Below are 10626 nucleotides of genomic sequence, written 5' to 3' on the forward strand. Positions count from 1 at the left end.
TGACAGTCTATCTTAGCTTTATACTTTCCTAACCAATCCATCCCAACTATCATCTCAAAACCGTCAAAAGGAAACTCTAGCAAGTCTACGGGTAGATCAACTTGCCCAACTATCATAGATACATCTCTAAACAATCTCCCACAAGATACTGACTCACCCGAAGGTATGAAAACTTGCTCACTAACAGACTCATATACTCTCAAACCCAACTGTTTAACATGACTCAAGACACAAACGACCGAGAAGCCCCGAATCAAACAAAACAAAGGTAGGAATACCATTAACAAGGAATGTACCGGTGATAACGTGCGCATCTTCCTCAATTTGTTTTCTTCTCCATCATGAATAACTTGCCATCGGTCTTCCGCCCACCTCCCGGACAAGATCTTGGTGATGTGATCGGCTTAGCACCCGACCCTTGATTGTTGTTGTTGTTGTTCGTTGGTGGTTTCTGATAAGAATTACCGCAGTTGCGGTTGCCTCCACTGTAACTCGACCTCCCGGTTTGGCCATGATCCACCGGTGCCGTTGCTCGCGAAGCTCGTGCGGAGTCTCTCGGAAAGATCCGGTGCACTTGTGCACTCATGTCTCTTGTGGCCTACACCACCACGGCTATAGCAGGTCACTCCCCAACTATTACTCACACTTCCACGGCCACGCCCAAAGGAAGCCCAAAGATCGAACCTAGACCCAGGAAGAAAATCCCTTAGATCGATTGTGGTTGCCTTTCTTGTGATTAGATTGGCCACCACCCTCGCTCTCAGACTTCCTCTTCTCACCACCTAACCTCTCCTGAGCCATCTCCACCAACCTCTCAGCTCTCCCAGCCCTCTCATAAGCTTCCTTCACATCAGTAAGGACTCCCACGGGTAACTTGTCCATAATCTTAGGGGTCAACCCCCTCTCAAACCTCAACGCCAGGTTCTCCTCACTCAAACCCATATCCTCAAAGATACCTAGACTTCTCATTGAACTGTCCGTAGTACTCGGCTACGAGACATCTCGTGATCATCTTAAAACTGTCAAACTCTTCCCTCAACTTACTCCTCACATGTTCCGGTACAAACTCCTTTCTCACAGCCCTACGAAACTCCTCCCAAGGTATAGCAGATAACCCTTGGTTTGTATATATCTCCTTGGCACTCACTTTCACTGTATCCCACCACTTGCCAGCTGCCTCCCTCAAATAGAACGCAGCCTGTTCCACTCTCATCTCATCAGGACAGTGAACCAAGTATAATATGTTCTCCATGTCTCTCAGCCAACTATCAAGAATATTAGGCTCCCCAACTCCCTTATATTCTTTAGGGTTAAACCTCGCTATATAGAGGCTGATTTTAGAGTGATCAACCTCCTTCTCCTTATCTTTATTCTTATCCTCATTCACTTTCTTTAGGGTCTCAGTAAGAGCATCCTGGTGCTCTAACATCTTAACGATGTCATCCATGGTCATAAGCTCAGCTCTCGCATACAAAGCAGTCTTCTTGGGCGGCATCTTGAAACTATACATATATAAGAAAGGGTAGATATGAACACACGTACTAAACTTCAAAACACGAAAACACGCCACCCAGGACCTACTCGATCGAGTGCCCAAACATACTCGATCGAGTAACGGGCTACTCGATCGAGTACCCAACATACTCGATCGAGTACCCAAACATCAGACCCTAAACAGACCTTCCGATCTCTAACATACTCGACCGAGTAGCTAGGCTACTCGATCGAGTGACCCCCTACTCGATCGAGTACCCCTAGTTACTCGATCGAGTGCCCCAAAACTCGATTCTGAACTCAAAATCGTCAAAAACCCACCCGATCGAGTCAGTCCCACTCGATCAAGTCATGCTAATTCAGAAACGCTACCCGCATGCTATATCATATGCTAACATGCTAAACTTTATAAAACAACATTATATCATAACTAAACATGTTACGCATCTTTTCATACGATCTACGGGATCATTTCATCATGTTATTAAACGCCACATTGTAAAACATCCAATCATGTTATCATTTCATCAACAAGTTCCCATATATCATCACTTTCCTTTCACATTCTCAACTTTCTACTTCAACACCGAACAATCACACACACTTCATCACATTCTTACACAAGTTAACCAAACACATATACGACTCGACAAATACTCCCCCCATGTGACCGGTTCAAAATTGTAGGGCGACTTCGCGACTTTAGGACGTCTCCCAAGCCTTTGCATTAGCTCCTACAACTTTTACCCCGGGTTCATTTTAGTTGACTCCCTATGTTCATTAGGTTCATTGGTTACAGGTTTCAGGATCGTCGCTCTGATACCATTTGTAACACCCCCATACTCCAAGTGCCTTACCAGGACCACTCAGGTATGAAGACATTACCATCTCGGTTACCCGAGGCAATGATAATCAAATAAACAATGAAGAAACAATATTTAAATATAAATACTTAGTGAAGAGTTACAATTCTCAAACCAAACCAAAATGCAATACACGTTCTCAACTGACTGTTCTAACTGAAATGTAAATGACTAATAAGCTACAGCGGAAGACTCCTATCATCATGTCGTGGCCACCCCAGCTATCCCAGTACTCATCTCAATACCTGCTCAATATCTGCTCACCATCCCCGAATGGATCACCGCAGGTTTACAAAACAACACCGGGTCGCATACTAATCACACAATTCAAATTATAATAACAATAAGATAAACAGACGACTTAATCGTCACACACACACAATCACGCCAAATCCAATCATCCCAATCATCGATCGTCCACTTTGGACCAGCCACCGCGATGGGGGACCGCAGCCGTACCCACCAAATCCCCGCTCCACATAGTGAGCGGCAACCCCGTCCATTAATGTGCACATCCCTTCGTGGCGGGTTCCACGTAAGGCGAAACTAGGGCGTGAAGCCACTCCCGCAAGTGACCCCACTCAGCCGAGGCCACGCCTCGCGAACCATCAACAACGATCACAACCACAATCACAATACAATTACTATATCAAACAACCAAATACAATACATCAACCAATACCCCATTATGGGACTAATACTGTGTAGGAAATCCTACCTGGTAAGCACACAATCAGACGGTCTCTACTGCTGAATCAAAAAGCCTCCTCTATGAACCCTCCTCCTATCATACAACACATAAAGGCTACCAAATCACATACTACACATAAACCCCCAAATCTCTAAATTAGGGTTTAACCAAATCAAAGGAAACACAATAAAAGGGTACATAGATCTTACCCTCGACGCAAGGACCTCAACGGTATAATCAACGCTAAGAACTGACCTTCCAAACTTCGGGAATTGCTAAGAATGCGATTAAGAAGATGAACTTGTTTGCTTTCTCTCTTAAACAGTAATTTAGGTTTTGCAAAAGTGATTTAGAATAATGACGACAAAGCTTATATACCTTAATCGCATAATTAACAAAACCCGAGAAAACTTCCCGTAAAACCGACTACTCGATCGAGTACCCTAGGATACTCGATCGAGTACCCAACTACTCGATCGAGTACCCAACAGGTCAGAAACTTTTCCAAAACGCAACTTACCCTTACTCGACAGAGTAAGGCCTACTCGATAGAGTACCCCAAGACTTATAAATACGGAGTATTACATTCTCACCCGCGACATAAGTGTGCTTATTTGAACCAAAAAAAATATATACGATTCAACAATATTAGGAATGCATATCGTATAATATCGTAATATTATCTTATATCATAATATTAGGCTATGTTTATTAAGGAGATATTCTCTATGATTTGGTCATCCTTATTATTAGGATTCATGTACCTATTTAAGCTGAGATTTCTAATGAAAAGGCAACATAGATTTCACAAACGTAACATGGTATCGAGCCAGTCAAAATTTTCTCTCAAAACCTAACGCCGTCTCTCCAATTCTAGCCATGGCAGGCAACGAAGTTGTGCAACCAAATACTGATACAATCACAACAAACATCGATCCCCCACAAAAAATCGACCCTCTTTCTCCATTTTTTCTCGGATCTGGTGATTTACCGAGTTTAAAAATTTCCCAAGTACAATTAACGAGTCCTAACTATGACGATTGGAGTCGTTCTATGTGAATGTCTCTTAAATCTCATCGCAAATTTGGTTTTTGTGACGGTTCTATTCCACACCCAAAACCTACTGACAAATTCATGCTTGAACAATGGGAGGTCGTCCATTGCACCATTGTTCAATGGCTCCGTAATACGATTGACCCCTCTGTGCTTGAAAGCGTTCCGTATGTAGAAGATGTTGCCATTTTGTGGAAGGATTTGGAAGAGCGTTTTGCCGTGGTTGATGGTACGTCGATCCATTCCCTCAAAACTGAACTTGCCGAATGCAAACAACTCAAAGGTATGTCCGTTACCTCGTATTATGGGAAGATTAAGTCGTTGTGGGACGCTCTTGCGATTTACGAACCCCCTTTTGCTTGTAAATGTGGCCGCTGTACTTGTGACATCGCTTCTCAAGCGGTTAAACGCCTTGATAATGAACGCCTTCACCAATTTTTCATGGGTCTTGATAGTACTCTATATGGTAATCTTCGTAATCAACAATTTCAACTCGACCCTCTCCCCACCCTTAATCGCGGCTATCATGCCGCTTTACAAGCTGAACGACTTTTATTAGGGTCGGCCTCGGCATAACCCGATACACCGGACGTTGTTGTTTTTGCTGTCCCCGGTGCGTCACGCACCCCTGCTGATTGGAAGGCTATTCGTGAAGCTGAAAAGCTTGAACGACGGAAACTCTACTGTAGTCACTGTACCGTCTATAGCCAAGACTTTACCTCCTGTTTCCTTAAGCAAAATAAATTCCCTGATTGGTGGGGGTCTCGGCCTCGCACTCTCGCTGAGTTACATCGTAAAAGAGGGGTCGGGTCAGTCCCTAGTGGGTCAGCCTGTAATACTCCGTATTTATAAGTCTTTAGGTACTCTATCGAGTAGGCCTTACTCTGTCGAGTAAGGGTGAGTTGCGTTTTAAAATAGTTTCTGACCTGTTGGGTACTCGATCGAGTAGCTGGGGTACTCGATCGAGTAGGGGGGTACTCGATCGAGTACCTTGGGTACTCGATCGAGTAGCGGTTTCTGAGGATATTTTGTCGGGTTTTGTTAAATGATGCGAGATAAGTATAAAAGGTTGTCCGTCACTTTTCTTAGTTTCTTTTATATGTTCTAAAACCTAAGTGAGGAGAAAAGGAGTTACGTAGTTTGTCTGTCATCGCATCGTTAGCAAATTCCGGAGCTAGAGGTGTCGGATTTCATTGTTCTTTGCATCATAGTGTTCCTTGCGTCAAGGGTAAGTCCTACATACCAATTTTATAGCGTTTGGTTGACTTTGTTTAAACCCTAATTTTGGGATTGGGGGTTTTTATGATTTGTTGTGTTGGTAGTGATTATGTGATTATGTGTATAGGAGAAGGGTTCGTAGAGGAAAGGTTTTGAGACAATTTTGCTAGATCGTCCGATGTTTGTGTTGCATTCGGTAGGATTTCTACTCGTATTAGTCCCATAATGGGATGATTGTTGATGTGTTGAGATTGATTGTTTGATATAGTAATTGTATTGTGACTATTGTGATTGTGATTGTACATCGTTGATAAATTGGACGGTTGTTGATATTGTGATTGTGATTGGTTGCCTATGGTTCTCGAGATGCGTTCTCTACCGAGTGGAGTCACTTGCGGGAGTGGCTTCACGCCCTAGTTTCGCCCTTCGTGGAACCCGCCACGGAAGGGGATGTGCACATTAATGGACGGGGTTATCGCTCACTATGTGGAGCGGGGATTTGGTGGGTACGGTGCGGTCCCCCCTGGCGGGGTGGTCCAGTGGACGATCGGTGATTGAGATGATTGGAGTTGGTTGGTTTGTGTATGTGTGACATGATTAAGTTTGTCTGTTTATCTTATTGTGACATGTATATTAATTGTGTGATTAGTCCGACCCCGTTTAAATGTTTTAAAAATCGTGGTGATCCATTCGGGGTGGTGAGCGGTTGCTTAGCGGTATATCTTGGATACGCGTGGGATCTAGTGGGGATGGAGTCATCACATATCGAGTCTTTAGTCTTCATTTGTGTTTGTTAAGACAGTTCCTTTCGGTTGGTTTATAGTTTGAGAACAGTTGTATTTTGCTTACAGTTGGTTTTGTTATGTAATCGCTAAAACTTATTTAATAAAGTATGTTTCTTCATTGTCTTATGATTATCATGCCTCGGGTAACCGAGATGGTAGCATCCTTATACCTGAGTGGTCCTGGTAAGGCACTTGGAGTATGGGGGGTGTTACAAATGGTATCAGAGCGACGATCCTGAAACCTGTAACCAATAAATCCAATGAATATAGGGAGTCAATTAAAATGAACCCGGGGTAAAGGTTGTAGGAGCTAATGCAAAGACTTGGGAGACGTCCTAAAGTCGCGAACTCGCCCTACAATTTTGAACCGGTCACCATGGGATATGTGTCGGGATCGTTATGTGCATATTGTGTGCTGTGTGTATCTATGGAGTAGTATGTTGCATGAATTGATGATGATGACGTGAATTGTATGTTGGTTGATTGTAAAGCATGAAAGTATAATGATTGATACATGTAATTTGGCATGTTATAATTATGTAAGGAAAAGTGTTTTGTCCATATATATATATATATAAAGCGATGTGTAAGTATACATGTTGTTGTTGTCGTGTTGAGTAAAAGTACAGAAGGTTGGGAGTGTGAATTGAACATGTGCTGGGTGAATATGTTGAACGAATATGGTGGGTAAATATGTGGTATGATGGATGAATTAGTGGAAAAAGATGAATCATCGTGGTATGATAACATGGTTCCGGATTAAGCATGTTATATAATGGAAGTTATTTTATAGTGTTGTTATGTTAGTAACATGGAATAGGATTTGTAATGTATGAGTATGATTTGTCTTACGAAAGGCTATAGAATAAAAGCATGTGGGTAGTGCATGATGAATGTTGTTGCTTTGTTTTCGAAAATAATAATATGTGATTGGGGCTACTGGTTTCATGAGTATTGGGTTGTTTTCGTTTAACTTGGTTGTTGTTTAAGTTGTTTGGAAGTAAAAATCAAATAATTATGTCGTCTGATTACAGCAAAGTTGTTTTTAAACTGTTATAACTTGAGATGCGTAAATGATTTTAATGTGATTCCAATTGGAGGTGATAGCTTGTTCTTTTACGATTCTAACGATAGGTCACACGCCCAAAACGACCAAGAAATGAGTGAGTTATGGCTGTTTTACGAAAACTGGACAAAGGTCTTTGAGAAATGCGTAGGTACTCGATCGAGTAGCCTTGGTACTCGATCGAGTAGGGGTAACTCGATCGAGTACGTCAGTTACTCGATCGAGTGTCCCTGGTAATTTGTTTTACGTGATTCTGATCTTCACCTACTCGATCGAGTAAGTCCCTTACTCGATCGAGTGGCCTGTACTCGATCTAGTGACCCCTATTTTGGGTCATATGCTTATCTTTTGACTTCGTTGCATATTATGTTTAATTCAAAGGCGTTATTTTGCTTCTTTATGCATTGTTTTACATGTATGTTGGTCTTGACGCGTAAGTTACCCAATTTTTTGGTGTAAAGAGTGGCACTTATGATGAGTATGAGTTCGGTGGGGAGGACATGATTTATATGTGTTGGGATTGGTAAGACTTAATTGAGGCATAGAGCATGTTGTGTGAGACGAGATGAGTGACATGATTGTATGTTGAGTAATGAAAATGTAAGTGAATGTGGGCAAGGCATGATGTAAGTTTAAGGAACGTGAGAATGAAAAGATTGAAAGAAAGGATGTGGATAATAGCAACCTGAGATGTATAATAAATTATGGAGGGAGATGGCTAGAAATAGTGTTGAGTGAGAACATATGTAATGAAAGGTCGTTTGGAAATAGTGGTATATAGCGAACTTAATGGGACATGTCGCGACGTGGATTTGCAGGTAGTGACTGAGTTTGGAAATTTGTGTTATCGAGAGACGAAACTACTGTGTGATTTCCTTGGGTAATTAACGGTATTAAATGAATTCTGATTTCTAGAGATGTAAAAAGGGAGATGCAATTGTTTGAACATTAAACGTTGATTCTATGGATAGATTAGTGGCAAGTGTGAGTGATAGCATAATAAGAGAAGATCCATGGTAAGAAAGAGTGAGATGATATCGGTAGAAAATAATGGAATTTGAGTTTTGGAGCAACGAAGGGGTAACTAGATTTCTAAAGAGTTAGCTAGAAGGAATAAGGAGTTGAACTATTAATTGGTATTATTGAGTGTAAAGAGAAAAGAAGGATAAAAGTAAGCTGAGGAAAATATTCACCGGAGTTATGTGATATAAAGGTAAGGAATCATTGAAATGTGTGATAGCGTCACGAGGATGTTAGCTAAAGGTTATATAGGAGTTTTAGGACAACATGATTGATAATGAGTTTCGAGGAATTAAGGGAGCAAGAAGTTGGTGGAGTATTGGCACGATACGAGGTATTTGGTGGAGAGTTGGATGACAACACAAATAAGATAGTATTGGGAATAATGTTGAGGTAATTTTGTGGATGGGTTTGATGTTCGTTATTTGGAATGATAACCAAAGATAGGAGAAAAACCGTGTTATTTTGATATGAGTGTAAGAGGTTTGATATACGAGCAGTGGTGGTATTGTGGTGTTGTCACTAGTGGTTAAGAGTAATGGTATATTAGAAAGGTAGCAATTCTAAAGAGGTTGATTTGGTAGGGACCTGATTGTTGTGTATGATTGTGAGAGGGTATAAGATGTGGTTAGATGAGGCGGATGCTAATAGTTGAATAGTAAAGGTATGGTTATATTTGGCAGGAAGTGATGGTTGTGCGAATGGGGGAATATGTTATGAGGGGCATATGAGTTAAACTCGGGTGACAGGTAACCTTTATCGAGTGGTAACTTACGTGGTCAGGATTGACTAGTTGGTTGTGATTACGGGTCTATGATATGTGTAAATGTTTGTGTGAGGTTCTGACCTCACAAGAAGTGGTATGGTGTGATAATTATAAAGTTGTTTTATGAATGTTCTGTAATATATATGTTGGACACGGTAATTTAATTGAATGATATCCAAAAAGGTAATAATTTGATTAATTTGACATGGCTAGTTATAATTTTATGTGTATTAATAACACATGTGTATTCCGTGAAATGGTAGAGATGATGTTCATGAGATGCTTATCTGTTTATTCATATAATATGTTGCGTTGTGATTGAGTAAAGTGGATTTGAGTAAGTTTTCTTGTCCGAAAGGTTATTTTAAGTCGTATTTATGGAATTGTACGTAGTTGTGATGTCTATCGATGTGGTTGTGGTGCCTCGGGTGGTGATCCGGGCACGATATTTAGTGTTGTGATGCGGGTATTTTCGCACTACGGTGTGGCTGTTGGTGGCGGTGTTGTGATGCCGTCACCGGTTGTGGTGGAGTAGGCGGGATGATTATGATACGAGTTTTCGAAAGTGCATACCAGGTATACATAGATTGTTGTTTTGTTTTTTTTGTTGTTCTTTGTGAGTTTTGGTTGAACATGTAGACGGTTGTCTTGCTTATTGATGTTTTCTTTACCAGGTTAAGTTAAGAATGAGGTAGAGTATGATATGAAATAGAGTTGAATATGTTTTCGTTGTTGTCATGGTATAGTGATGTTCTATTGATGGGACACGGTTGTGAGAGGTTGTTCTGATAATTTTGATCTTGTTCTAGATAAGGCTTTAGTAGACATGGTAATGGAAAATGATTCGTGGAACATGTGTTGTAATGATCTGAAAGCGGCAGGTAGTTCATAATCTTTTGTTGGGACAGTGAGTGTAGGGTGTTGGGGGAATTAGTGTCATATTAAGTTATGTATGAGTTTTGCGGTAATGAAGGAAAGAACTTGAGGATCTGGAATGAGTGCACGTAACAAGTGTGGATCGTGAGTTATGCTTTTGATGATGGGAGTTTCATATAGTTTATATAGAGAGGTATGTCATGTTGCGGTAATGTGGAAAAGTTGAAGTTTTGGGTTAAGATAAAGATTTTGAGGTATAGGTTAGGTGGTGTGACGAGTTGTAGACACCTCGTTTCTGCACCCCTCGCAAACCACCCGGTGATGATTGGGCCGCATGTTTGATTCGCGGAACGATTTGTGACAGTTCGTAAGTTTATCGTCAAGTGTTTGCTCAAATATTAATGTCAACCTCTTAGTTGTCATCTACGTCCAGATACGGTCGTTTTGGCGATAATTAGAGTACATTCTGAGTCCGGTCAAAACCGTCTCCATTTTATGATAGTTAAATCCCGAGTCGAATGTTCGGAATGTTCCGGATATTTCTATTCCATATTTCACAAATTTTATCTTTTGGCAAATAATATCCCGTAATATTCAAAAGATAATCGAATTATTTCCGTCCTACCATAACTCAAACGCGGAAATCTTTCTTGCCAGAGGAAACCTCCGGGAATAGACGCAGCAGTCTTTGCGCCTCTTCCAAGGGACGCGATGGGCTCGCTGCGCCTCTTCCCGAGCCCTTCTTTGCATGATTTACGTATCTTTTTTATATCTTTCCGAGATTCACTTCCAAA

The 10626-nt window shown here is 41.2% G+C and overlaps 1 protein-coding gene across 1 annotated transcript; it reads left to right on the forward strand.

Annotated features, from left to right (window-relative positions):
- Positions 1 to 4107: 4107 nt before the first annotated feature.
- Positions 4108 to 4677, forward strand: LOC141637440 (uncharacterized). Its single transcript, XM_074446919.1, has one exon. The coding sequence runs from the start codon at positions 4108 to 4110 to the stop codon at positions 4675 to 4677; it is 570 nt and encodes a 189-aa protein (XP_074303020.1).
- Positions 4678 to 10626: the final 5949 nt, after the last annotated feature.

This window comes from Silene latifolia, chromosome 2 (genome assembly GCF_048544455.1).
Source record: "Silene latifolia isolate original U9 population chromosome 2, ASM4854445v1, whole genome shotgun sequence".
Classification (NCBI taxonomy): domain Eukaryota; kingdom Viridiplantae; phylum Streptophyta; class Magnoliopsida; order Caryophyllales; family Caryophyllaceae; genus Silene; species Silene latifolia.

Excerpts from the sequence above, each read along its gene's own strand:
- LOC141637440 (XM_074446919.1), top strand. The coding sequence starts at position 4,108 with ATGTCTCTTAAATCTCATCGCAAATTTGGTTTTTGTGACGGTTCTATT.